The sequence below is a fragment of the Drosophila pseudoobscura genome, chromosome 2 (genome assembly GCF_009870125.1).
Source record: "Drosophila pseudoobscura strain MV-25-SWS-2005 chromosome 2, UCI_Dpse_MV25, whole genome shotgun sequence".
NCBI lineage: Eukaryota > Metazoa > Arthropoda > Insecta > Diptera > Drosophilidae > Drosophila > Drosophila pseudoobscura.
Window position 1 is genome coordinate 3,915,421 of NC_046679.1, and position 25,490 is coordinate 3,940,910.

The 25,490-nt window shown below is 47.2% G+C and overlaps 6 protein-coding genes across 6 annotated transcripts; 1 reads left to right on the top strand and 5 right to left on the bottom strand.

Annotated features, from left to right (window-relative positions):
• Positions 1–268: 268 nt before the first annotated feature.
• Positions 269–3,838, bottom strand: sosie (oogenesis-related potein sosie). Its single transcript, XM_002137013.3, has 4 exons — positions 3,276–3,838; positions 2,261–2,407; positions 895–1,071; positions 269–827 (listed from the first exon to the last, which is right to left on the bottom strand). Exons 1-4 carry the CDS (start codon positions 3,418–3,420, stop codon positions 736–738), a joined length of 561 nt encoding a protein of 186 aa, XP_002137049.1. The 5' UTR covers positions 3,421–3,838; the 3' UTR covers positions 269–735.
• A 2,230-nt stretch (positions 3,839–6,068) lies between these two features.
• Positions 6,069–8,431, bottom strand: LOC6896859 (uncharacterized). The gene has a single exon (XM_002137014.3). The coding sequence runs from the start codon at positions 8,327–8,329 to the stop codon at positions 6,200–6,202; it is 2,130 nt and encodes a 709-aa protein (XP_002137050.2). The 5' UTR covers positions 8,330–8,431; the 3' UTR covers positions 6,069–6,199.
• A 5,157-nt stretch (positions 8,432–13,588) lies between these two features.
• Sec13 (secretory 13) lies at positions 13,589–14,952 on the bottom strand. The gene is made up of 2 exons (XM_001357840.5): positions 14,553–14,952; positions 13,589–14,468 (listed from the first exon to the last, which is right to left on the bottom strand). Exons 1-2 carry the CDS (start codon positions 14,837–14,839, stop codon positions 13,685–13,687), a joined length of 1,071 nt encoding a protein of 356 aa, XP_001357877.2. The 5' UTR covers positions 14,840–14,952; the 3' UTR covers positions 13,589–13,684.
• A 449-nt stretch (positions 14,953–15,401) lies between these two features.
• Positions 15,402–16,489, bottom strand: LOC6896860 (putative uncharacterized protein DDB_G0290521). Its single transcript, XM_002137015.4, has 3 exons — positions 16,191–16,489; positions 15,943–16,138; positions 15,402–15,884 (listed from the first exon to the last, which is right to left on the bottom strand). The coding sequence occupies exons 1-3, from the start codon at positions 16,372–16,374 to the stop codon at positions 15,425–15,427; spliced, it is 840 nt and encodes a 279-aa protein (XP_002137051.2). The 5' UTR covers positions 16,375–16,489; the 3' UTR covers positions 15,402–15,424.
• Positions 16,490–16,709: 220 nt separating this feature from the next.
• On the top strand, positions 16,710–17,565 carry ATPsynCF6 (ATP synthase, coupling factor 6). Its single transcript, XM_001357841.4, has 3 exons — positions 16,710–16,848; positions 17,048–17,199; positions 17,267–17,565. Exons 2-3 carry the CDS (start codon positions 17,048–17,050, stop codon positions 17,433–17,435), a joined length of 321 nt encoding a protein of 106 aa, XP_001357878.2. The 5' UTR covers positions 16,710–16,848; the 3' UTR covers positions 17,436–17,565.
• Positions 17,566–17,701: 136 nt separating this feature from the next.
• Positions 17,702–24,771, bottom strand: PolE1 (DNA polymerase epsilon catalytic subunit 1). Its single transcript, XM_001357842.4, has 4 exons — positions 24,616–24,771; positions 24,435–24,561; positions 18,153–24,379; positions 17,702–18,090 (listed from the first exon to the last, which is right to left on the bottom strand). The coding sequence occupies exons 1-4, from the start codon at positions 24,684–24,686 to the stop codon at positions 17,787–17,789; spliced, it is 6,729 nt and encodes a 2,242-aa protein (XP_001357879.3). The 5' UTR covers positions 24,687–24,771; the 3' UTR covers positions 17,702–17,786.
• Between the last annotated feature and the right edge of the window lie 719 nt (positions 24,772–25,490).

The following is a 25,490-nucleotide window of genomic DNA, read 5'->3' on the forward strand; positions in this document are numbered from 1 at the left end:
ACGTTTTCAATGGGGAAAAAGTTCATAACTTGGGAGGCATCTTTGAGCTGAAATCAAAGCTGCCAGGACCTCAAATATTATGGTATTGATATATGGATAGATCTCTTTTCATTGATTTGATTGTGGGCTGTGAGCTCGTAAAGCTATTCCATTTTGGATACATACAAAAATTAAAATGTTTCACATTTGTAATTGCGATGTTAAGCGATCTGAATGCCATTCACAGTGCAGTGAGAAAATGTTGCTTATTGAATATATGCGTTTTTTCTTTTTTTTCCTTTTTTTTATAATTGTTGGACACACATCTGAGTACATATAAAATTACAATAAAATTGTGCAGACATTTGTTAATGTTTTTGTAGAATTAATTTCGTTTTACTAATTTGTGGAATACAGACTAGGGGTTGGTTAGGGGATCTATAGAAAACCATTATCAGATAATATATATTGTTCTGTATATCGTATTGTATAACGCGACCTTGGGTGAGAAGCGAATAAAATTGACGGTGGTATATATGAAACTTATACAATAGAACGACCTTTAGGCTAATGGCGATTGTAACTACATATATCTTTATTCTTTCCTTTCCTTTCCTTCTTCTTTTTATTTGGTGAGGGCGATGGGGGATATGATCTCTTTGAATTGGTTTTACTGAGGCACATTTGATGGATCACTAAAGGGAGATAAACGCCAAGCTTCGATTCGATTCGTCGTAAGTCCCGTCTTCCCGGCTTCTAGAAATGCTTCCGCATGTGGGCGGACACCACGAAGGGCGCCAGCAGCGAGCAGATTGACATCAACATATTGACCAGACCCTGAAGACTGGCTGTAATTTGAAGGGGGGGTAATTCATTGGGAGTTGTCATTATGTACAGCCCTACTCCTCTACTTACCTCCGCTGCAGATGTCATGGAGTATGTCCTCCACGTAGCCGTTGTCATTGTCGCAGAGACACAATTTGGTCTTGCTCGACATGAACTTGGAGACGCCGATAGTGCGGTTGCTGTTCTCATACTGGCAGACCATTCCGTCCTCACAGTCGTTGTTGCTGTTGCACTTGTGGCGCAGTCCTGAAATTATTTAAATTGAAATAAATCATTCATCCCTATAGATAGATGTTTTGTCATCCCTTTATTCGAAAGCGAAGGATCGATTCATCTAAGATAAACCCTTAATAATACTGATGTCAACCAATTTGGTAAGCCTGCAGTACACCATTCGATATAAGCAAGGGAATAGGGTATTCATGGTTCAAAACATGTTTGTAGGAACCTTTTCCTTAGCTCCTAGCACTGGCTACTTTGTAGGCATGCCAATATCGTACGAGTATGAGTATATACGAGGTAATGCATATCATCACAATTTGCTCAGCATTTTCTGTGCATGTCACAAATTGGCACTGCGGCGATTTCCATTACCATTTGGATGTTCTCTCGGTTCCAGTCACGACATCCTAACATAAATCCCTTCTTCGACATGGCGCTGCCATAAAGGAAAGGCCTCCGTTTTAGGCCGTCCCTTCCGTCCACCCAAGTAGGTCCTGAATGCAATGGAAGAGAGTAAGAAAGCCAAGGGGGAACAATGGCGCAGACCCAAGGATCCAAGTATCCAAGGAGCCCAAAAGCCGAGGAGCACAAGTGTGAATTGCGCACGAAAACTAAATAAATAAAAAGCAGGCAAACACAGGCCCAAGGAGAGTACGGGGGCGGTGTGGGATGAGAAGGGGGGTCTCTGGTAATATCCATCTGGATGGATGCTTTGTTTAATTCTCATTTAGGTGGCGCCTTGGACATCACACATCGCCGTACGACCTGCCTGACTGCCTGTCTACCTGCCACTTGAGGCACATCAAGAAACTGACACAGAAGCAGGTGAGAACAGAAAGCAGCAACAGCAGCCTCTTAAATAATAAATGTAATGTGCATGTCTTAGCAATTAGTTGACGTTTTGTTGGCTGTTCTATTTCCAGAATCTAGCCAACGGAATCTATTCCAAAACAACCAGAAAGAACTGTTACAGACTAGAGGAAGTACTCGAATGGAATACAAACTGAATAATCGGCTACAGGACTCATCAAATTGAAGTATATCTGGAATATAGATCTGCAAATAGTTATGTGCAAAATTAATTCAAAATTTGAAGAACCCAAACTGATCAATATTTATTCTTATAATCGAATGTATCCCATGCTCGAATTAGGATACACTTTTAGAAATATTTCTAGTGGTTTTCCTCTACATTTTCCTTAAAATATCTTACCTTTGAGTACATCCGGACAGTTCCCAGCCGCGGGTGCCGAGTCATCGCCGCACAGGCAACGCATTTTGTAGTCGTTGGGGTCCTTAACACAGCTGGTGCGATCTATCGCTGTACAGTCATCATGGGCACTGCACTCGCGTCCTTTGACTGTTTAAATCAAATCAAATCAAATCAAATCAAATGTAATTAAGAGAATGTTAAACGTTGAAAGTTTGTTCAACTAATTCCACACTAATTGTATGATTATTGCCCCACAAATTATCGGTTACTAAGCCTATCTATTCCATCTACTAGTTCACCAACTCCACCTCTAACACATTGCCCACCCAAGCCACACACTCACTGCCTGCCACACTATGGTATTGTACCTATTGGTTCATGCCCCCGACTAATGTCCGTGATTTGGGCTGGGAGCGTGGGTTGTCATTGCATTTGAGTGACTTGTTTGATCAATTCCTGATTTATGTGGGCCGCTGTTTCTGTTCTATGGGCATGTCATTCAATTGCTTTGGCGCCCTGCCATAATTATTATTCCATTTATTTAAGGGGGAAATTCAAAGACAATCGAATGATAATGGATTCGCTTTCGGATACTAGTATTTGTATGGCAATTATGATTCTGAAAGTCTTAATTACCGATTTATGGGCAATCCAAAGGGCTCAAATGTTGTATTCTATACCATAATTATGTTAATTCTTTAAGGGAATGTTTATGTTTGAATATTGCTTCAAATTAATTATTGTCTGGAACATTCTTAAAGATCTATAGAAAGATATAAACCTTGCATATTTCTAATAGTGCCCCTTCTTCTAATAAAACTATACTACCCTTAGGTTTAAATTCCAACAAATCTCAGATAAACAGGCTCGAAAAAGGTATGAGTTTTAAGCCTCCCCTTACCCAATTATAACCCCTAAAATCACCGATTTAACCAGCTCAAATCTTGACCTTCCCACAAATTCCTCCAAATCAAATTCAAGTGCCCGAAGCCCCCTCCCCATTCTTTGCACTTACCAATGGGCATATGGGTGGGCGGCGGCCCGTTATTGGTCTTTCCGAAGGTGGTCAATGCCGTGGAGCTGACCCCGAAGAGGATGATGAAGACGCCGAAGAGCATGGTCAGGCTGCCGCATTGTGTGAAGCGCTTCAGGGGCTGCATTTCGGATGGTTTCGCGTGGGTGTTCGTGGGGGGCGAAGGACAAAGCCAAAATCGAAATCGAGTCTGAGGTCGAAGCTTAGTTTTGGAATGGATTTCGCAGGTGTTATATAAAATCACGGCACACTAACGAATCTGTTCTCCCTCTCCCAGGGAATTTCTCACGCACTTTGAAAACTGAAAAACTGCCCAGAGGCTTCAAGTCGGTTTGTTTAGTGGATTATTCTTCTACTCTTTAGTTGTTTTTGCGAGGCAATTTTATGCAAATTTTCACACCAAAATTGTTTCCGGTAGAAAGGCCGAAACAAAACTAAACCGCACGGAAGGCGTTGACGCTCAAACGGGCCACTAAAAATCCTTTAAAATTTGTACAACTTGTATGGGTATTTGGTATGGTTGTTTTCCCTTAGATGGTCTCTCCCGATGAGGGTCTTGAAAGCTCGAACCAGTCGCCTGCGCGTTCGGAGTGCAAGTGAAGAATTCGCGGCGCACACGGGGCTTAAGTTAAGGTTCGACGTCGCTGCCGACTCGCCGGGCTACTTGGCGCTCGCGCACGCTTCTCGAAGGCGCACCAGTACCACCCTCAATCCCTCCCGAAACCATCCACCGACTCTGCAAAGCACAGAACCCCTTTCCCAAGTCGCACGAAAATTAACAACAATTGTTGTATACCCTTTTGATAAGTGAATGCAGAAGAAACTAAAGTGCAAAAATGTTAATTTTAACTGCAATTCGGGTAGCTAAGTGAGGCAATACAAATCTTTAAAACAAATCGAAGAAGTTTGCTTCGAATTTTTCTATCTTTTGAGAAGCGAAACTGGTGTTGTTTGCTCCAAAGAGTATTTAAAGTAAATTAATATTCGAACTTGAAATGGTTTAAAACGAAGCTGATAAGAATATATTGCACTCATTTCGTAGCCCTTTAGAAGAGCAGATTTCTTGGTTAAAATTTAATTTATTTCAAGACGCATCCCACACCATATCCGTGCCCGTACTTGTTCCCCCAAAAATAGTTGCGTTGCGCTGATTTCCAGGCATCCACAAAGTGTGATTCCATCCGGACAGACAACACACATGCATGCATAATTAAGAGATCCCCAGAGCAGGTGAAGGGTATTCCATCCACTACATTAATGTTAGGGGGTGTGTGGGGGCCTCAGGGGGAGGAGCAAGGGTTAGTTCAGGCGCAAAATCTCTAGGCAGATTCTGAACTTGCCAGCTCCATATAATTTGTATATTATACTCGTACGTACCTTTGGTCCGTATGGGTGTGACGAGGGGGGAGAATACTAGTAAGTCGGATCCAACGCACTTGTAACTTGCTTCGTTGTTTCGTGAGCGAGTTTTTGTTAACGAAGATGGATTTTTGTACGCGGTACGACTGGGACACCAAGGGTATATTGTCAGCATAGAGGTGATGTGTGTTCTTTATACCGAATGATATTGAATCAACAGCTTGGTTCTTTTCAATCCGCAGACGTCAATATGGTACGCCATGTCTCTTATGTCTGAAGTCATGAATCTTGCAAGTTTTTTAGACAATAACTTCTCCTAATGTAATCATTGATCAGGTTTATCAAATTCTTGTGCATCGATTTCTTTCATCACAATCACAATGTAAGGCTGGTATAGGACTATAAGTTTATCTATTACGAGTATTAAATACTGATCTGCTTAAAATCATACCAATTAGTAAATTACCACAGTCCGAAGTAGGAAAACAAAATTCAAAGTTCTAATTGGATATATGGGTATTTCTTCTTCCCACATTCCAAGGCTCTCCTTTATGTAGGTCTTGTGCTTTTTAAGTCCAAAAAATATATTCTATTAAGAGGTAACCCCTAATTCGACTATCCCGTAAAACATTTCCACTAGTATTTCTGTCGTTTTTTGTTTAGTTTTACCTTCGTGCAATTTTTTATTGTTGTTGGCACGACCTCGCCTCGTCCTCGGCTTGGGCCCACGAGTGTGTGTGTGTGTGTGTGTACGGGTTTTGCATGTGTGTGTATTATAATAATGACGAAGACATTAGAGCCATTGCATAGCCTACTTTTTGGGGTCCGTAGAGTTTTGAACCGCCCGCCTCTCGCCCCCCCCACGCTCACCCTCACTCCCTCTTGGTGTGTGACTCCAACAGCAACAATAAAGTATAACATTAGCACGCACCAAAAGCAACAAAAGCAACCACTAGTTAAAGCCAAATAGTTATTTTGGCCATTATTTTGCTACTCTCGCTCTGCGTCGCTCACTCAGTGAGAGTTTTTACACCCTGGAAATGAACTTCTGGCTTTGAATGTATGTTAGGGTTTCTTTGACCTAAGGGAGTCGCTATCTGTTGCTGTTAAATTGTGTATAAATCTTTTTGTGACTTTATACAAATGTTTGTATATATCTAACATTTCCTATCCCTTGATCAGTGAATCACGTTAAAAACAATCGGTCCAGGCACAATTGGTTTATAAAAATCATTCCCCCAAAAGTCTTTAAGCCTTTAAAATGCTACTTGAGAAATACAAGGTCATTTTTTGTAGATCTCCCGAAAAAAAAAGTATGCATAGTGTTTCCGTTTGCTTTTCCCCATGACATCCCTATGGTTCCCGATAAAAAGTGTCTCCGAATTCTCAGGGAAAATAATAGCCCCTAGATTAATAGGGCAAGTATTACAGGTATTTCTTTATAGTCAAAATTTTAAGGCGGCTGGACTTTGGAAAATATACCAAATATTATAAGAAAAGCCACATCTTTATAAACACAACACTTGTTTTGTATATGTACGAGTAGCTTAAACAAACTGTGTGCTCTCGATAATGGACACTACATTCTCGGCCATGTCGCAGAGATGGGTATAGGTCAGCATGTAGAGGGCGTCCCGGTAGTACTTCTTGGAGCGCATTTTCAGCAGAACATAAAGCTGGGGATTGTCGCGGCGGAGTTTCCGCAGCAAAGGACTCAGCTCCTCTTCGGCAGAGGAATCCTCCTCCTCTTCTTCTTCGTCGATGGTTTCAGCATAGAAACAGGCCAGCTCAGACTTGTAAGAGCTCTGTTCCAGGGATAAGACTAGCTCCTCCCACTCTTCTAGGCCGTTGCCAATGCTGCCTCGCACGTAAATGAATCGCGATCGATCCTGCTCGGTGCTGTGGCCAAGGAACAGGATGGGGGTCTGAATGAAGTCCCCGGCGCCGCTTTTAAGGGAGTTCTTGACCTCAACGAGCTTCTTGAAGTTCTCCTCCCTCTGCTCTACCTCGGCGAGGCGCAGGATTACCTTCTTGATCGTTTCCAAGCGCAGATCCCAGGCCGGTTCGCGGGGCTTCTTCAAGGACTGGTACAGGGTCTTCAGTGTTTCCAGATCGTCGAACCGATCGCAGTGGTAGCCGATGTTCTGGGAATTGAAGATCTCACGCTCGTCGAAAATGCGCTCGTAGGGGCAGAGCAGCTCGTGGGGCTGGATGAGAGGCACCAGAGTGGCCTTGAGCTCTGTTAACTTTTGGGCCATCTGTGTCTTTGACTTGTTCAACACAAGCTCCATCTGCTCCTGCACCTTCTGTGTGTACTCCGGGGCAGGTAGGCACTTGCCGTGCAACTTCAAGACGATTGTGTCCCGATAATTGCAGAAGACATTGGGGAACACCCGCAGCTCCCAGCGCTGCTTCTGCACCAGGCACCGGCGTGGCCGGAACAGGACATTCGTTTCATGAATCTCGCCCGGAAAGAGGGCAAAGTTGGTGCGCTCCAGAAAGAAGGTCTCAAGATTAGGACCCAAGAACTGCGGATTTCGTTTGTAGAACTCCACATTGGCCCACTGACAGGTTATGACCTGCCGGCCCACGTTCTCCAAGCGAAGGACCTGCTTCATTACGTTCTGGTATGGATGACACTCGAAATAGATGTCATAGATCACAGAGTCACGGCTACGGCGTTCTGGTTGGAAAAATACCTCATCATTGATTTTGAGAGCTACCGCAGGGACGTGTTTTGGGGCATATTTTTGAAGCTGTTCAACTTCTGCCTCCTGCTCCTCCTCCTGCTCCTCGACCCCCAGCTCCTGGGTAGTGCTGCTGATGTTGTACATAGTATCAGTGGACAAGCGTTCAATGTCCTTGACGCCGCCATGGTACTCGAGGTTCAGTACCTCCTGCATATTGGTGCCCACCACCTCGAGATTATCCACGTCCGGATAGTGCTGAAGCACCCGCTTGATGTCGCTGCATTTCTTCTCGATGCCCTCGTCGAGCAGCTCGGAGTCAATCCACTTTCCCTTCTCATTCGGGTGGGAGTGCTTCGCATTGCACAACGGTCCCAGTATCTCCTGTTTGGTGGCCCTTGTTAGTCCAATAATCTCCACGTTGGCTTCTCCTTGTCTTTCGGCCAGCGGTAGTGTCTCGACCAACTTATTCACGTCATGGCAACGCTCCGTATCAAAGTAGCCAGGCATTTCGACGGGCCTCTTCTGGACCAGCGATGTGGGATTCATGCGCGTGGCGAAATCCATCAAGCGCTGGACAGTGCCCTTGTCCCGCTGCTCCACGGAGCTGGGCTGATTGATGAGCATTTCATTGGCCCTGCGGCCGATCTTGCGCTGGATCTTCATCTGCGTCTCGGTGCGGTCATGCAGCGTATCGTACCAGAGCTTCAGGCGCGGGTCCATCTTCACGGACTCCTGAATCGCCCTTTCAACGGAGCACTCCGAGCTGGACAGGTTGGCCAGGCCCTGTTTGCTGTTGAATATGTTGTTGACTATGTCCTCAACGATCTTTTTGCCATCATGCTGGCTGACCTCCCTCAGAGAACAGGTCCTCTTGTACAACTCCAAGGTCGAGGTTGAGCTGAACTCAAATTCATTCTCAGTGGATTGAGTCTTCGGCGGCTCGACGGTCGTCAAGAATGAGGCGAGAAACGATCTCTGGCGCGACATGATTTCTTTATATGTTATATACACTATGTACTTGAGTTATGTTATTGTACTTTCGTTTTTGTTAATTTTGTTAAATTTTATCGTAAGAATGTGAAAGCTATGTTTACTATGGTATCAATGGCTTCGAAACCCTCTTGGGGTCCCCTGTTCATGATTATATTGTGGTGGTGCATGCACCTAATTACATTGCAACTTGCAACAAAAGTAAACCGCAGATGAGTGGGCGCTTGTTGCTTTTTGCAACACACACAGCAAACCGAACTGCAAAGTGTGGCAGGCAACAAAAAGGTTACAGGCCACGCCTCCTAGCCCCCAAAATAAAGCCAATTTCACAAATCACCATTTGGGTGGATATCGAACAGCGCAGCGGCGAAACGGATGTGCCCCCCTTTTGGGGCAGCCCCCGAAAGGATTCCACTGTCTCTCAAGGAGGGTCTTTGTCAATAATTTACAGCAAAGCGAAAACACTTTGGAGAGCTCTGGCCTGGCCTCCAGACATGAAATATTTCCCAATTTTCCGACACAAATTCTTTTTGAGTCTATTTTTGGGTTTCCCGCCAGGTCCGATTGTAGTGGGAAAATGTCAACCTTTTCGCTTGGATTCTCTTCGGTTTGGATTCGCTTGTGCTCCGTTCTGGTGTGGTCTGTTGTGCTCCTTATCTGGTCGCTCAATCTCCTTATAAACGATTGTTTTAATCGCAGCGACAGCAAAAACAATTTGCCCTTAACTAAACGCGCAACATCGCGGCAAATTCATTTTTTGGCACGCACATCGCACAGGCCCGTGAGCCCCCATGGAAACCAGAATATATTCATAAAAATCGAGGGGATATACGAGTAATTAGGATACATTTCTCACTAAGTGAAAGCACTGTGGAATTAATGATAGAAAGAGGGGCAAAAGTGCTTTCATCAAGTATCTACAAAAATTAAACATTTCCATATTTTTGCTTTAACAAGAATATTCCGAAATGCTTTTGTATCTTTATCTTAGTGTTAGAATCTTAAAAGAGAGAACTATTTCTTGATATTTTCTGTTTTTGAAGACCCAATAGGAGAATCTTTTCTGATCTTTTCCTCTGTCTTCCTCCGTTTTATGGGGACGTCTTCCATGGGGACCCCATTCTCTGACTATCTGTTGAAGATACGAACCTATTTGATTTTTCATTTGTAGTCTCATTTTATCCTTGAATTCCCTGCCTTTTGCCCCACTGTTTTGAATCTACGCAAATCCACCGTAGCCACCGCAGACTAAATCTGAAATATACCTTTTTGCATATAATATACATTGTATAATAAATTGTAGAATATTTATGTGTAAAAATAAATTTCGTTTAATTATTATTCAAAAGAGGCAGAAGTCCACGCCATTGGACCGACGGCTAGACCTCATGCGGCAAAAGTCGTAGATTTACTTCAGATATTTTATTCTTGACATTATTGATAAATGTTTTTCTGGCACTGGCAGCAGCAAAAACAAAAGAAAAAAAAAACGCAGAAAAGTACCGGGAAAATTATATAGAAAACTCACGAAATCAGAGACTGCAACGAATCGGAGGAACCAACTTCTCCGGAACCAACTCCTCATCCCCCTTGCCTGTAATTAAAGAGCTAATTCCCTTTCAACAATCCGAGCGTCATGTTTTTGGTCTTAACTGATGATTAATTGGTTGGAGTCGACTGTGGTGGGGGGTGGGATTCCTTCGTCTAGGGCCGACCCCGGCGATATATAATTTTCTCACGAAATCTCATCGAGGGCTTACTCATGCCTAGAGGTCATCACAATTTTGCTGATTATACGACTAACTCTGAACGGAACCTGGGGCCAGACCGCGTCCAGAGCTCTCGAAGAAATGCCAATTTAAGTCCTTTAATTTCATATTAGGCTCCTGACTCTAATTGCACACACACTCTCACACAAGCACTCCGCCGAATGGCAGAATGGTAGGGGGTTTTCCCTACATGCAAGTTTGTTGCCGTGCGTTCCTGGACATGCACAGAGCCCCCCCGCTCCCGCCAGTGGAGGCTACCGAATGTTGCATGCAAGATGGTCAAAACTACTTGCCGCGTCGATAGCCGCAACTTGTTGTAGCCTTGTCTCCTCGCCAGCGAGCGTCGTGTGGCCTGACCAAATAACCTTTCCATGACTTTCCCAATTTATCATTCGCCACTCGAGCTCGAGTGCCACTGCAGGAAAATGCACATGCTAAAAAGCAACTATAACGATTCCTTCAAGTTCATTTGCTAATGTACACCTTGATTTTGCATTGGCGACACTTTTGGGGGTCTTTTGCGCCTTGGACTTTGACTGCGGCTCCGACTCCGACTCCGTTACGTATACGCAATGTGCGGGTCTGCTAAGGTCTGCATGTCATGTTGCCCCCGGCGCCAAAACAGCGCAAAAAACAAGCTCCTAAAAACATAAAAGCAACTACGAAATGCTAAACCTCACGAACATATTATAATAACTCATGCGTGGTTAGGTTTAGGACGTCATTGGCCGGGTGTACCTGAGGCCCTTTCCAGGGGGAGGATTATAATTAGAACGTTTGAGTTTTTGAGCAATTCGCCAAGAGCTGTCGACCATTAGGCAGTGGACATTATGTTGGATTAATAGTGCAAAGTTCTAAGTGATTAGAGAACTGAAATTTCGCAAGGGAATGCTAAGAATAAGGATCATTTTTACGTAATATACTCAAAGATTTCTGGATGCGGAGCTAAGGTGCTTAGATATTTTGGATCTCTTCCGAGTAAGTACCTAAGAAAATACAACGATAACTTCCTGAGTTACTTTCCTTGTATACACAATAATTGTCATTTTCTAGATCTTGTCTAAATTCGAGTATATTTTAGATATTGTATGTACTATAGGAGGATCATAATGGCCATGAGGGCGAATATTAGAGCTAACATTAGTGTCTTCTTCAGGTTAACCCTAACATATAGAAAGTTTTTTGGTCATTCCATTGATCATATCATAATAGAGCCATAGACCATAACAAATAGCCAGATTCTGTCAGGTTTCTATCAGCTCTATCAGTTTCTTCACACATTCGACCGATTTCCATTTGGTTTTCGAACAGTTTTATTGCAAAACCATACACCCACTCGACCTCTATCTGCATATACATATTGACGACCATCAAATATGGTTTATGGGGCCATTAAGAGAGCTCCCTAACAAGTCTCTCATTAGAAGAACATGAAATGCAGTAATACCTCTATTCGAAGGCACGCTGTAGAGTATAGCCAGTACCCCACTCCCACTCTCAAACCCCAAAAGACCCATATGACGATAACAATGACCTATCTAAAGCCAAAAGAAGAACGAAACAGTCATTAGTCGGGGCGTCATCATCATCGGACCTTATTCATTATTCAACTCTCGAGACAGCTGAAGGAGGAAAAGAGGAAACATTTTGGGGCACCCTGTATACCGCCGGCAAATATGCAAATTTACGCACATCAAAAAGTGAAAGTTCCAGAGGAGACCATTAAAATACCGAAAACATGGGAGCCTAGAAAGTCGAAAAAAAATCAATGCAGGCCACCGAAGCATTGCGGTCAGTGGAGGAGGGATGGATGGGATCCTTTGGTGGAGGAGGCAGGTGCCGATGGGGAAACCAGCGGGTGGCAGGTTCGCTTGAGAACACGATTAAGCCGCTCTGATTATGGGTTACGGCCCGTTTCGTATGGTACTCGAAAAGCGCCAAAAAACTTCTTCTAAAAAGTTGCTCAAGTCCGTGGTCCGAGACTATTGATGACGGCTCCTCTGCACGCAATCCATGACATCACCGAGCACGAGTGCTAGTCGGTGCTCCTTCGGTCTCCGGTTCGGTGTCGGGTTTGTTTTTCTTCTCCAAATATTGCACCTAGGCGAAGTGAGCCACAATTAGTGTGAGTGCCCCACACCCCACCACACCACACCACATATAAGGGTAGTTCTTACATCAGCCCCGGGCATCCCGTCCCTCGGCAGTAGATGGCACCCTCGCACAAGGCCTGGAGGTTGGAGTACCTACCACAGGAATTTCGCTCTATGCAACCTGCTAAATTATTCTAATAACTTCTGTTTCTGCTGTTGCGCCCATCAAGAGCACTGAACTTGTGGGGACCTCTCCTATGGCTGGGGGTTCGGAGTTCAGTGAGTGACATTCTTTAATTGGAATTCAAATTAAAAACTTGACCGATTTAATCGCATTTCGCTCATTGTATTATTAAAATGCAATTATTTTGGTTTCGCATTCTGAGGCGAGTATTCCGGACATGCAATTTTCAATTGTTTGAAATGAAAATCCCCATGACCTTTTCGATTAGTCACTTAGAAATCTCTGACTTTTTCCAGAAGAACCCAATAGGATTTTAATTTTCGCTTGAGTTTTTAAGTATACAATCATCTTAGTCTATAGGACTCTAAATTATTTATATTTAACGAAAAATGCAATACATAAAATCATATTTAATGGGGAATATGGTTAGAAGCTGATGCAAGCTACCTGCAAAAAGGTTTATGCATGGTAGAAACCATCTTTGTTCCATTCAATTGTTAGTTTGAAGGAATCATACAAGTTCGGAAGGTTCCACAGTTTGAGAGTTTCGCTTCGATTCTATCTTTCCCATAAATAAGCCACTTGAAAGCCACATACCACTTCTTGGCAAGTTTTACACTCCAGCAAGAAACAAATAAACAATAATAAAAGTTTTGAAAAGATAACATCAGCAAAAAGTGCCACAATATATTCCTAGTGGTTACACCACCCCATACCCCATACCACCAAATAAGCCATAAGCCCCTACAAAATGTTTCGCGTTTTATCGCGCGGCACGTGTCCTGAATTTACACGAAATGAGTGGCTTCCGTTCTCATGAATGAAAAATTACTTACCAAAGTATCAAACAATAAGGCCTGAGAGCCTGCTCATGGGGTTTGGGATTCATGGATTTTCAATTTTCGCACTTAAGAGGTAGGGCTAAGGCCCGCAGAGCATGTACTAGCCTAATCTATGACTAATTATCAGAGAAACGGGAACGTGAACGTAAACGTAACCGAAAGTCAATGTACCACAAAAAGGAGGTTAATTCTATGCAATTTCGGATGGGGGCACCCTGTCTTGGCTCCGTGATTACTTTCCTGTTGGCAGCAGACGTATTAATTACAAAGCGGAGTACATTAGGTCGTCAACCACTCTCGCTCTACGCTTTTCTGCATAATGCTAATCGCTGGACATAAATGGATCGATCCCATGCACGTGGAGCAAATAGGGCATATTAGGTTTTGTATATTGTATGCGTGTAGGTAGGGATAACATTTGACAGAGTACAGAGACTTTAACTTGGATCGTGGCAGACGGCTCCTTAGTTGGAGAGCTGGGAATTGGACAAGTTTGAATTGGATAGATTGGAGCTGTGCTCCGAGTCGGAAAGAGCAGCAGTCGCCTGCTGTTGCTGTCCCGGTTGCTGTTGCTGCTGTGAGAGGTGTGGATGATGGGGCTGCTGTTTTGCTTGAATGGAGGTGCCCGACTCGTAGTTGATGCGGATCCACTGACCCTCGCTGTTCTCCTTCCATAGAGTGACGTTGTTGTCGCCGCCAGTGACGGCCAATATGTTGCCTGTGGTCGACCAGGAGATGCTCCATACGGCATCGTCGAATGTGTGCAGGACACTGGATGTCCACTCAGTCAGATCAGCATTGCTGCTCCAGATGATAACGTGACGGTCCTGCGAGGCCGTGGCAATCTGCGATCGTGGCAGACCAATCGATGGCGCCCAGGCCACATCACGTACCCAGTCGGAGTGGGCCTCCAGACGCTCCTCCTCCACCCAGCGATCATTGTCCTCACGCCAGATCTTCACGAGATTGTCGCAGCCACCGCTCACGAGACGCTTGATGGCCGTATTGCGCGAGTTGGCGCGCTGATCGAATGCCGGATCTGGGCCTTGGGCCGGGCACCACGAAATGGCATTCACTCCAATGGTGTGAGCATTTGGTATTTTCTTGGCATCCCAAGTCCCGTACTCCGTGTTGCAGGTGAGCACCGAAATAGAGCCATCGGAGCTGGCGCAGGCCAGCACCAGACCGTACTCAAAGGGGGCAAAATCCACAGAGTTCACCGAGGAGTCATGGTTACTGTACTCGTAGCTGAAATGTGGCAAGCGATGGCGGCAGCCATTAGAAGATAACGTCATGCCTATGTGCGACTGTGTGCGTTGCGTTTTCACTTACAGCTTGGTCCAGTCCTTGGGCGTTGTCGATTTCCACACAATCACCTTGCGGTCGTACGAGCAAGAGGCCAGGATGTTGCCAAACTTGGGATGTGCCCATGCCACCTGCCACACGGGCCCCTGGTGGCCTTTGAGTTCGGCAAGAGCCTTGTTGTTTTTGCGAGAGTGGAAAATGCGGACGCTGCCGTCGGACGAACAGGTTGCCAACAGCAGGCCGTAGAAGTCCAGAGCGGCGTGGTGGACCATGTCCTCGTGCTCTGTGTCGATTTCCTGCAGCAGGCTCACCATTTCGACTGAGTTATATTCAATTTAATTCAAATTAAAAGTAAAAAGTCGTATTTTTCCGGTTCTTGACGTGGAATTTGTTGGGTCGTTCAGTGTTGGAAAAAACAAGTGTTGTAAACCATCCAAAAGAGCTGCGTTTTGCTCATGAGTGAACGAACTGAATAAGTTCACCTTAACCCACTTAACCCTAAATCAAAACATCTATTTGAATAGGCTTGAACAGGGAAGGAAAATTCTCCTTGTAGATATTTTCTTTCTTCTCTAAATTTTCGCCACCTGGTACCTAAATCAAAAAATCTCTATTTCAACAGGCTCGAAAAGGGAAGGCGCGGAATAACATACTTTTTGCAAATTCTTCTTGTAGATCTTTTCTTTCTGCTCCAAATTTTCGCTACCTGATTCAAGTTATCCTCCTCTCCCTTTAGGTAGGGCCAACTAATTTTCGGTAGCAATTTTCAAGGGTAAAATCCCAGATTAACAACTTGGAGAAATGTGACGATTTTTCCACCTGCAATATAATACCGATTACATTTCGATTACGTAGCGTCCAAAGATATTAAACAAATTTTCAAATCTAATGAATATGATTTATTCTATAGTGTACACGTTATCCTCTTCCTCCTTCATGTAGGCGTTAAGTCTACAGGCCTGCGTCTCGGCCCATAGAAGCCTGGTCATTTTCTGCTCCACTGCCTCGGCATCCTCTGGAGACAATTTATTTAATTCCGAATCCCAGTATGCGCATATGGGTCTAGACTGGGGAGCCGGCATAGCCGACGACCTGTGCACAACCTGAGGAGCAGGCCTAGCCGGCGGAGGACTGGGCCTAGCCGGCGGAGGACTGGGCCTAGCCGTGGGAGCGGGCATAGCTGGCAGACTGGTCCTCGTCTGCATACTGCGTTTTGCCTGCGGACTGGGACTTGGCGGCATACTGCGTTTTGCCTGCGGACTGGGACTTGGCTGCTTATTGCGCTTAACTTGCGGACTGGGTGTAGTATCCGGCTTAACGAGCTCTCCCACAAAAACGGTAGAAATATTTGCTGTGGAACTGTAGAAAACACGCAACGTAAAAGTCCATTTATAAGTAAAATATCCATAATACATACCGTTTCTGCGGAGATGGATACAGGAATTCCATGTGTGGAGCAAACCGCCATTTTACACTGTCGTTTTCCTTTGGGCTCTTATCAGACAATGGGTCCCATTCATCACTTCCTCTCCTGACAGTCCCCTTTCCAGCTAGTTTTATATGGTAGCGGTAGCTGTCCCTCAACGATTTCCAAGCGTTTTTGCAAGTAAAGACTGAAAAACATACATATAACTACACATTCCAATAAAAATCAGTTTAACTTACCATCTCTATTCATCTCAGAGGCCACAGCCTCCCATGAGCTCCTCAGCGCATTGCCATCAAAATGTTTTTTATTCCTCACATCCCATATAGCAGTCCTTTTTTGAACAGCATTGATGAGTTTCAGTTTGTCTTTATAATCGAATTCTTCTAGCCGTCGTGCTCGCGTGTAGCCCTCGCCGTCCATTTTGCTTGTATTTTGTCAGTTCGCTAGCGAAAAGTAGAAAATATATTTTTTTTCTTCGCTCTCGTCACATCTGTAGATAAAGATTTCTTATCGATTACGATTCAAAAAGCAGCCCTGTTTTTGCTAGAAAAAACAAGCCAGGGCTGCGTGCTAGCTGATATTTCGTTAATACCTCTTTTCACGCAAAATGCAATAAAAGAAAGTGGTTAATTTTCGCCAGTTAAGTAGAAAATAGATTTATTAATTGGATAAAATTAAGTGGGCGGGGCTGACAGATTTATATAGCTTGTAATATTCCACGGACTATACAAATCGAGGAATATAGAACTTGAACTAGTCAGTATATTTATGGTCTATTTTGAAAATGAGACGGTATATTTCGGTATATTTCTAATTGTCAGACCGTATACTTCATCGATATCGCGGTCACACTGTCAATCACTTTTCAACAAAAAAGTTTGCAACGAATAAAAGGTAAAAACTATATAGAAACAATATAGAAAAGGATCTGGAAGGTGTGTTCTAAAGGACTTTGTGAACTATAACTAGCGAAAGCTTTGGATAGCTTTGTGAATTAGCAAAACACCACCACATATTACATAACCTTTTTAAGGTTACATAGGAGAGGATAGCTGAAATTCGCGCAATTCTAAGATATTCTATTTACCTGCAGATGCTGTCGCAATCAATTCTGACTGGTGTGCGTGTGCTCCGCACGGAGGCTCGCCGGAACTTTGGCCTGGCTGCCCCAGCCCTGAACAAGGTGTCCGATCCCATCCAGCAGCTGTTCCTCGACAAAGTGCGCGAGTACAAGCAGAAGAGCACGTAAGTGTAGATGGGAAAAGTCTTCCATAGAATACATTCGTAATCATCTCTGTTTCTAACGCTGCAGCGGTGGCAAACTGGTCGATTCGAATCCCGAGATTGAACGCGACAGGAAGACGGAACTGGACCGTGTGGCCAAGCAGTTCGGCAGCGATGGCAAGACCGATATGCTCAAGTTCCCCGAATTCACGTTCCCCGAGGTCAAGATTGATCCCATCACCCAGAGCGCCAACTAAACTATCCGCAGATATATTCGTGTGAATTAGTTAAATTGTTTTTAAGTTCTCCCTTTCTCTGCTTAGCAAGAGAGTGCGCTCCCACAGGAGAGGATTGCATCCACAAATAAATCCGGAAAACATCAACAAACGATTGCATTTAGGTAGATATATTGAAGATCTACTGATATATATATTGGTGCTCAGTGTATCCTTAAATAGGACGCAATGGGTTCCGTGGATTTCTAAGTCCTGAGGCTCTGTGGGATATTAGAAGCCCTAATGTCTCTTATAACGCTTATGTACTCGTATATTTAGATGCTATCGATACAAATGATTTCCTTAATCTAAGACGAAAAACGAAACAAAACCCTATCTGGGGGTATCGATGGCCTGCTGCACTGTTTGCTGGAGCAGCTGCATCTTGTGGTTGGTGGCCACCTTGCTGAATGTCTGGAGCAGTGTCTGGATGTCCTTGCCGCTGATGAGGGGCACAAAGTTACCCGCACAGGTGCAGAATTCGGCCAGGTTCTCGCGCTTGATCTCGTTGCAGCGGGCACAGCGCAGATCCTGCAGTACGAAGGACATCATCTTGCGCTGCAGGGCATCCAGCATGCGCATCTCAATCTCCTCGTTGTCGTAGGCCACATAGCACTGGGCGCACAACCAGACAGGTCTAGAAAGAATCATTCAATTAAGTGGGATTCGAAAGAGCAATGAAATGGGGTTTCAACTCACATGCCATCCTTCATGGCGCGATGCTTGTCCTTGCAGAGATCCAAATCGCGACAGTGATTGCAGGCCTTGCAGATGACCTCGTTGATGATGTAGCTGTCGCAGGGATCCTGCCACTCGGCCATGTCCGAGAACTCGCCAATGCCCACGAGACGCAGCATGTTCCGCCGCAGCTCGTTGATCTGCTCCGCGAGGGTCTTGTCCACACTCAGCACCTTGATCATGGTGCGGATCAGCTCCAGTCCCGGACTGGGCTTCCCCTTGCCATAGTTCTTGTGCAGCTTGAGGATAAAGTCAAAGGCACAGTGCGAGATGTCTCTGATGGCCTGCTCCGTGGTCTTCCGCTCGGCGAGAGACTGCATGAAGAGAGTAATGAGGGACTCGAATTTCTCCCGGCACTCGTTCTCCTCGGGCAGCCGCTCCCCGATGGTCCAATTGAGCTCTAGAGCGAGCTCATCCTCTGCCTCTGGCTCTTGGTCAGCATTGGCTGAGGGATCCCTGTTCTCCTCCTCCTCATCATCATCGTCATCGTCGTTGTCATCCTCCTCGCGATTTCTATCCCTCTCCTGCCGCATGGTGGTGGACACAATGGAGGACACTGTCTCATCTATGCCCTTGGGCAGCTTCCCACGGATCCCGGAGAAGTTGGCCTGGTCCAGCCAGAGCATAAAGTTCCAGCACTGCTCGAAGGACAGCTGAATCGAGTGGAACATTTCCTTGTTCCTCAGGCTCTGGACAATGTAGTCCACATAGCCCAGGGCATCCGACACGGTCTTCTTCCCTGAGCTGAGGATAATCCGATTGAAGTCCGCATAGACGATGGTGGCGCCCAGGCGCTTGAACTCCGCTATGATCCGCAGGAACATCTTTCGCATGAGATTGTTGAGGGATCTCCTCAGGGCAGGATCGTAGAGAAGGGCATTGCTGGACCGCACCCAGCGATAGAAGTGCACGATCTGAAAGTCGGAGAAGATGTTCCGATTGATGGACACCTCCCGCAGCCAGCCGTTCACCATGGAACGCATCACGCGAAAGGCCGCAGAGCAGAGGGCCGTCTCATCGTAGCTGGGGAGAGTGGCCGCCGGCACAGTGCCGATCATCTCCTCCAGGGAGGCCTGCGGCATCACATCGAAGGTGATGGCCGAGGAGGCGCCCTCCATCTCCTGAATCTTGTTCGACTGCAGCAGCGCGCTCACCGCCAGGCTATCCAGCGCCAGTTCCACACAGACATCCGGATAGAAGCCCGCCTTGTTCTGCACCACGCTGATGTTCTCCTCGAATTCTGCCAGTAGTCGACTGTCGTCCGCCTCGCGTCCGCCCAGATCCGGCCTCGTACTCGCGGACCACCAGAGCACAAAATTGTGGCGCTGCAGAAGGCGGGCGAAGAACAGATCCGCTCCAAAGAGAACTGTGTCGGGGGGCATGTTGCCAATGGGTACGTGGAAGTACCGACACTGATCCAGCATCAGATCGAGGACATTGTTGAGGTTCAGGAAGTGCCGAACCACGGCCCTGGTGCCCTGCCGCTGCCAATCCAAGCCCGAGAGCAGGCTGGCATCATCCGAGATGTGGATCTGGGCCTGGGGAAACTCCAACAGAATGGGCATGGCCAGCGAGAGTTTTCTCGCCTCCAGCGCCGTCTGCAAGCAGATCATGGTGGGTCCCTGGTGCTCCTGCTTGTAGGTGGTCAGGGCGCGCTGAATGTGCCTGTAGATCTGCTTGACATCCACTTCGATGACCACCTCAAAGGTGTAGTCCTCGGCTGGTATCTTCTCCTGCTCCGCCGCCGTGAGATTCTTGAGTAGAGCCAGCCGCTCGGCGGCGTACATCTGTCGGAGATTGGGCATCTGATTGGCACGCACCGTGTCCAGGGCGAAGATATAACCCTTCTTGCTGGGCATCAGTATGAGCGACCAGATTTCCTTCTTGGCCGTCGGAGTGTTGTGTTGATACAAGTAGATCTTCCGCATCCGCGCATTGGCCATCGCCAGGTACTGGACCTGCGTCTGGGGCCGCTGTTCCAGCTGCTCGATGCTGAAGCTCTCCAGCTCCTTGGTGGAAAGCATGGCCAGGCGACGGGACTCCTCGCGCTGCACGCCACAGATGCAGCCCATGTCCATGAGGGCTCGGAATTCCAGCGTCATCTGCGTCTCGTAGATGCCCTCGATGTCTGGCGTGGCCAGATCCGCCAGCATTCCCAGGGAATTATCACGAAAGAGCTGCTCGGGCACGCTGTATCGATACAGATTGAACATGGGTCGGGAGCGAGGAAGCACGCGGTTCACCTTGCGCCACAGTTGTCCCTCCTCTGGAGGGGCAGCACTCCTCTGATTCACATAGAAAATCCTGGGCACCGTAAGCTTTATCCGATGCAACTCCTCTCCGATGAGAGCCCACACGGTAAAGTGTCCCAGATCATCGACTGGAACCAGCTGCAGGATCTGCCAGGGCTGGTCCAACAGCGTGCGCTGTGCACGCCTCAGGAATCCTCCCAAAGTGGCTGTGGCTCCGGGGGCCCTGGGGATCGGTGCCTCTTCGTTGCGCACCCGCTTGGAGGCCTGTCGCGAGCGCTGGCGCTGCTCTTGCTGCCATTTCCACTTCTTCTTCTGGAAACGCACCCACTCGACGATGGTCTTGCGGGTGTCGCCAATGGCCGGTGGGGCGCCCAGAGCCTGCCTCCAGGTAGTGGCCTGCGGCGTCTCCTCCTCCTCGCCTTCGTCCAGTTGGACTCGTTTCCTCTTCGTGACCATTGGCAAGCCTGTGGGGTCCTCTATTTCCTTGCCCGCGAGATCCTCCATGTCCCGCAGCTCCAGTTGCTTATCCTCCAGCGCCGGCTTCGGTTTCGGGCGACTCGTGAAGATCTCATTGATGCGCCGCTGCTTGAGGACATCGTTCTTCTCCAGCATCTTCTTGTGCAGCCAGTCGGGATGCTGGACCCTCGGCACGGGATTGGCCAGTCCCTGCAGCGCCGCTGGAATAGTAATGATTTTCTGTATGGTGCCACCCAACCGCTCGATGTAGTAGTTCCAATCAAGGACATCCCTGATGTCCGCGTCACCCATGGTGTTGTCCTTGAGCCAGCGACGGAGATGATGCCGCCGCACACTCGCCTCCGACTGAAAGATGGCCAGCGGAATGGCCCGCTCCGTGACGGGAGCACCTTCGGGTTTCTTGGAGATGATGTACTTGCAGGCGAGACCCGCATCCTTGACCATTTGCTCGCCCAGGAACTCGGCCAGCCGCTTGGCCGTCGAAATGGAGGTGCTCTTCTGGGCGCCGTACTCCTCCAGCTTCTTGGACATCGACTTGTTCTCGGCAATCAGCTCGAATAGCTCCGAGTCGGGCAGATTGGAGCCGCGGCTGTAGAGGACATCCAGCCAGTAGTCGGCCACTTTGGCCACGGATCCATAGCACTCCTCCAAGGTGCTGCCCGCCAGAAAGGCCTCAAACACGGAGCTCTGGAAATTCTTGATCAACTGCAGTTCGCCGCGACGCTTCACCTCGAAGCCCTTGAGTTCCGCCAGGGATCCATCGAAGTTGAAGACTGCATAGCGTTTCTTTAGCTTCTTGCCCTCCTCCTTGGCGGCGGGCAGGACCATGGCGAGGTAGGGACCATCCACCTCAAAGAAAATGGAATTCTCATCACGGATGTCGTACTGGGGAGCGGGATCTTCGCCCTCTTTATCCTCGTTCTTCCTCAATTCGTGGTACTGATCGTTGGTAAAGTGGTCCTTGACCATTGTGTTGAGCACTGCATTCGGGTAGGAGATGTTGATCTTCTTTTTCTTCTCGTGGTTCGTTTGCACGGTGAACTCCTGCGGAAAGGATCCTGGCAATATGCACCATATACCATCCGTGTCCAGTTCCAAGGGACGACCCACCCGCTCGATGATCTCCCGCGCCTTGGTGATGATATTCGATCCCGTGAGGCAGACAATACCCGCCATGGGCATCGAGTGCCAGCGAGCACCTCGTCGCATCACATAGCCGTAGAAGGAGTTCAGGATGCACTTGTGGGCCAGCTGCAGGGAATCGTAGAGCACCTCTCTGCCCTTGGCCGCCTTGATCTCGGCTGCATCCCCCGAGGCCACAGCGGACGTCACTGAGGCCTTGGCCACCTTCGTGAGCCCCTTGTACTCGTATCGCCTGTCCCTGAAGGCGCGCACCGTGTCGACATAGAAGCTGTTCTCCTTCTGGCAGATGGTCGAGTTGCGGGTCTCCAGTTTTGTGAGCTTCGTCTTCTTGTACGCCTTGCGGCAGTAGTCGGACAGACGCTTCTTCTCGTACGCCGCCTGATCCTCCTTGGAGAGCTCGTGGAAGGCGCGCGTCGGTCCGCCCGGGAAGAGCGATGGAAACTTTTCCGTCTCCAGCTGCTGCTGGATCCGCTGGAACTCGTTGCGCGACGCAGGCAGCATCTCTCCGCGCCACAGCCAGTCCATGGAGCGCTTGCACCGGACCCCGGGCTTGTTGAAGTCACAGGCGGCACAGTCCAGGTCGCTGACCATCGCCGAGGGTTGCAGGCGATTCGTCAGAATGATATTGGGGTACATGGCACCCACATCCAAATGATAGATGACCGGCTGCTCCAGACGATTGGGTATGTCGTGAAGGCCCTGCAAGCCTTGGAGAATCTCCTGTTTGACTTCCTCGAGATTCAGGACCTGCTCCATGGGTATGCCCTCCTCCACGACGATGGCATGACGCAGGACACCATCGATTTGCTCCATTAGCTGCTTCACCATCGTGGGATCCAGCCGGAAGCGACAGGGGATATCCGCCCGAAACACACCCGACTCCAGAGCTTCCACATGGCCGCCGACATAGGTCTCGGAGTCCAGGACATGACCCTCGTTGGAGAGCTTGTTCAGCTCCGCCTGTTGCTTGTTGGGATAGACGATGTTCGCGTGGTAGGCCTCCACCATGAGCAGCGTCTCGCAGAGGGTTCCCGAGCCCTTGCGCAGAATCTCGTCGGGTTCCATGGGAATGATGGTGTTCAGGGCAAAGATGAACGGATGCACGTACTTCATGTAGAGGTAGTACGTGGCCACCGCATCCGACACCGAGTAGTTGGCCAGCACCTGGGGCTGCTCTACGGCCATGCGGCACATGTCCTCGGGATCCAGCTCCACGGGATCGTAGCGCAGTTTGGCTTTGGCCACAGCCTTGAGGCCCTGAGAGCCCACCGGCAGATACGAGTCACGTTTCACCCAACAGAGGCAGTCCATGTGGATGGAGGGGCGACTCAAATAGATGCCATCCCGCATCTTGGAGAAGCCTATCTCCTGCTTCATATCCAGGTCGTAGACGGCGGCACGCGTCTCCACAAAAGGCCAGTCAAAAAAGTCCCCGTTGTAGGTAACAATGATGTGGGGACGCACCTCCATGATGTGATCGAAGAACTTCTGCAGGAGCTGCATCTCGTTGTCCTCGTTGAAGACCACGAAATTCCCCTCGAATTCCGGCTTGGGGGTGTACTCAAAGTCGTCCACATTCGAGGAGATAATCTCCCGGTTGGTTATCAGAAATCCCTGGCCATCGATCATGTAGGATATCATCATTATCTGATCCGTTTGGGCATCGGGAAACTTCAGCGGCAGCTTAGTGGTCTCTATATCGAAGGCCAGGACCACGGGTTCGGGTCTGTCCAAGATATCCGGCCTCGGCGAGATGTGAGGCATCTCCACGCCGCTCCTGCAGCGAATGTTGTACCACAGGCCGCAGAATATTCGCAGATCTATGGAGACCCTCACATGGTAGGGCACATCGTGCTCGCGTATGTCCATAATGCAGTCCATGTAGTCCTGCTGCCGCTTGCCCAGCCCCTCCTCCGTGTTCGCTGAGGATTGGGCCAAGGATGTCGCCAGCATTTGCATGTAGTATGTGTTGGATTTCTGCCGCTCCGTGTTACGCCGAACGGCGGCCATTAGCTCGCGGCGCACCTTCGTCATAGCCGTCTGGTTGAGGAACGAGAGCTTCAGGTAGTTCTGCTGCAAGCCTGAGAGATGATTGGGCAAGTCCAGATCTTCTTTGGATATGTGCTCCAGGCTGGCGATCTGTCCGGAGTATTTGCGGCCCAAGAAGCGTGCCACCTCCAGGTGCATGTTGTCATCGGGTCGCACCAGCAAGTAGGGCTTGTAGGCCACTGTACACTTGAAGCGGGATCCATCCATTTGGATAAAGAAAAGATCCAAGGCGGCTATCAACCGACGATCCTCATCCAGCACTTCGTTCTGTAAAGGGAAACTCTCTATTTTAGAAGAACATTTTTAATGGTTTAAATCTTACCGCATGCATATTGATGAGATAGCCAGTGCGCTCCTGACTATCCTTGACTCTGTCGAAGCCATATTTTGAGTCAATTTTATCATTCTCCCGCGACTGCCGGTAGCCTGCCTCGTTGTAAAAGTCATCGCTGAAGGAAAACTCGCTGATAAAACGCACTTTTCCCTTAAATCCCAACACTCACCCTTCAGTTCTGTTTTCGCTAACGAATTTTCCAGTGTTTTGCAGAGTTTTGGCTTTGCCAATTTCAGCCATTTCTGCGACAGAACGTAAAATAAATATAAATAAAGATTTGCCGCCAAAAAGTGGATCGATAACAAATCGAACTTAGCCCACCTAACCCCCCTCTATTTAAGCAGTTCAACGACTTGAGGGAAATGACGGAAAATAATAGTGTTTGTAAGTTCTTCTCGTAGATCAATCCTATCCTTCCTCTTAACTTAAAGAATCTTGGTCTTTTATCTTTTACCTAAACTGCGATAAAAGTATTAAATTTGCATTATTTTAGATGGAATATTCAAACACCCCCTTGGCTTACAATGGGTTAATCGTTCTCCGTCAAGGACTGGTAGCCACGTTCCTCGATTTTGATATTCCGTGGAATATTACTAGCTAGATAGAACATTTAGCCATGCCCACATAGTTTTATCCAATTAATAAACCTATTTTCTACTTGAGTAATTTATTTTAAATACTTGCTTTTATTGGATTTTGCCTAAAAACGGTTTTAGCGAAAAAGTTCAAGCAAAATGAAATAAGAATCGTTGCTATTGCTAAATTTTGAGTTTATGTTATTATGTTATGTTCCATTATGTTATTGTGTTTCTGTTATTATTTGCAATGCACCATTCACTAAGCTTAAGCCCTAAGCCTTAGTTATAAGAGTCGTGTCGTAGTTAGTTAGTAGTTATAGTTTCCAGTTTTCGGTAACCTAACGTCAGCTAATACTTTTGTTTAAATCTTTAAAACCGTACATAAACTATGTACATATGTATGTACATACATGCATACATATATACTATATAGCACATACCACATACGAAACCAGAAAGACAAACA

Excerpts from the sequence above, each read along its gene's own strand:
- sosie (XM_002137013.3), bottom strand. The coding sequence starts at position 3,420 with ATGCAGCCCCTGAAGCGCTTCACACAATGCGGCAGCCTGACCATGCTC. Across the intron at positions 2,408-3,275 it reads GCCCACCCATATGCCCATTG|TCAAAGGACGCGAGTGCAGT; the intron begins GTAAGTGCAAAG and ends TGATTTAAACAG. Across the intron at positions 1,072-2,260 it reads CTGTCCGGATGTACTCAAAG|GACTGCGCCACAAGTGCAAC; the intron begins GTAAGATATTTT and ends AAATAATTTCAG.
- LOC6896859 (XM_002137014.3), bottom strand. The coding sequence starts at position 8,329 with ATGTCGCGCCAGAGATCGTTTCTCGCCTCATTCTTGACGACCGTCGAG.
- Sec13 (XM_001357840.5), bottom strand. The coding sequence starts at position 14,839 with ATGGTGAGCCTGCTGCAGGAAATCGACACAGAGCACGAGGACATGGTC. Across the intron at positions 14,469-14,552 it reads CCCAAGGACTGGACCAAGCT|CTACGAGTACAGTAACCATG; the intron begins GTAAGTGAAAAC and ends GCCACATTTCAG.
- LOC6896860 (XM_002137015.4), bottom strand. The coding sequence starts at position 16,374 with ATGGACGGCGAGGGCTACACGCGAGCACGACGGCTAGAAGAATTCGAT. Across the intron at positions 16,139-16,190 it reads CTCTGAGATGAATAGAGATG|TCTTTACTTGCAAAAACGCT; the intron begins GTAAGTTAAACT and ends TATGTTTTTCAG. Across the intron at positions 15,885-15,942 it reads TATCCATCTCCGCAGAAACG|TTCCACAGCAAATATTTCTA; the intron begins GTATGTATTATG and ends TGTTTTCTACAG.
- ATPsynCF6 (XM_001357841.4), top strand. The coding sequence starts at position 17,048 with ATGCTGTCGCAATCAATTCTGACTGGTGTGCGTGTGCTCCGCACGGAG. Across the intron at positions 17,200-17,266 it reads GAGTACAAGCAGAAGAGCAC|CGGTGGCAAACTGGTCGATT; the intron begins GTAAGTGTAGAT and ends CTAACGCTGCAG.
- PolE1 (XM_001357842.4), bottom strand. The coding sequence starts at position 24,686 with ATGGCTGAAATTGGCAAAGCCAAAACTCTGCAAAACACTGGAAAATTC. Across the intron at positions 24,562-24,615 it reads AGCGAAAACAGAACTGAAGG|CGATGACTTTTACAACGAGG; the intron begins GTGAGTGTTGGG and ends GTTTTCCTTCAG. Across the intron at positions 18,091-18,152 it reads CGCGCCATGAAGGATGGCAT|ACCTGTCTGGTTGTGCGCCC; the intron begins GTGAGTTGAAAC and ends GATTCTTTCTAG.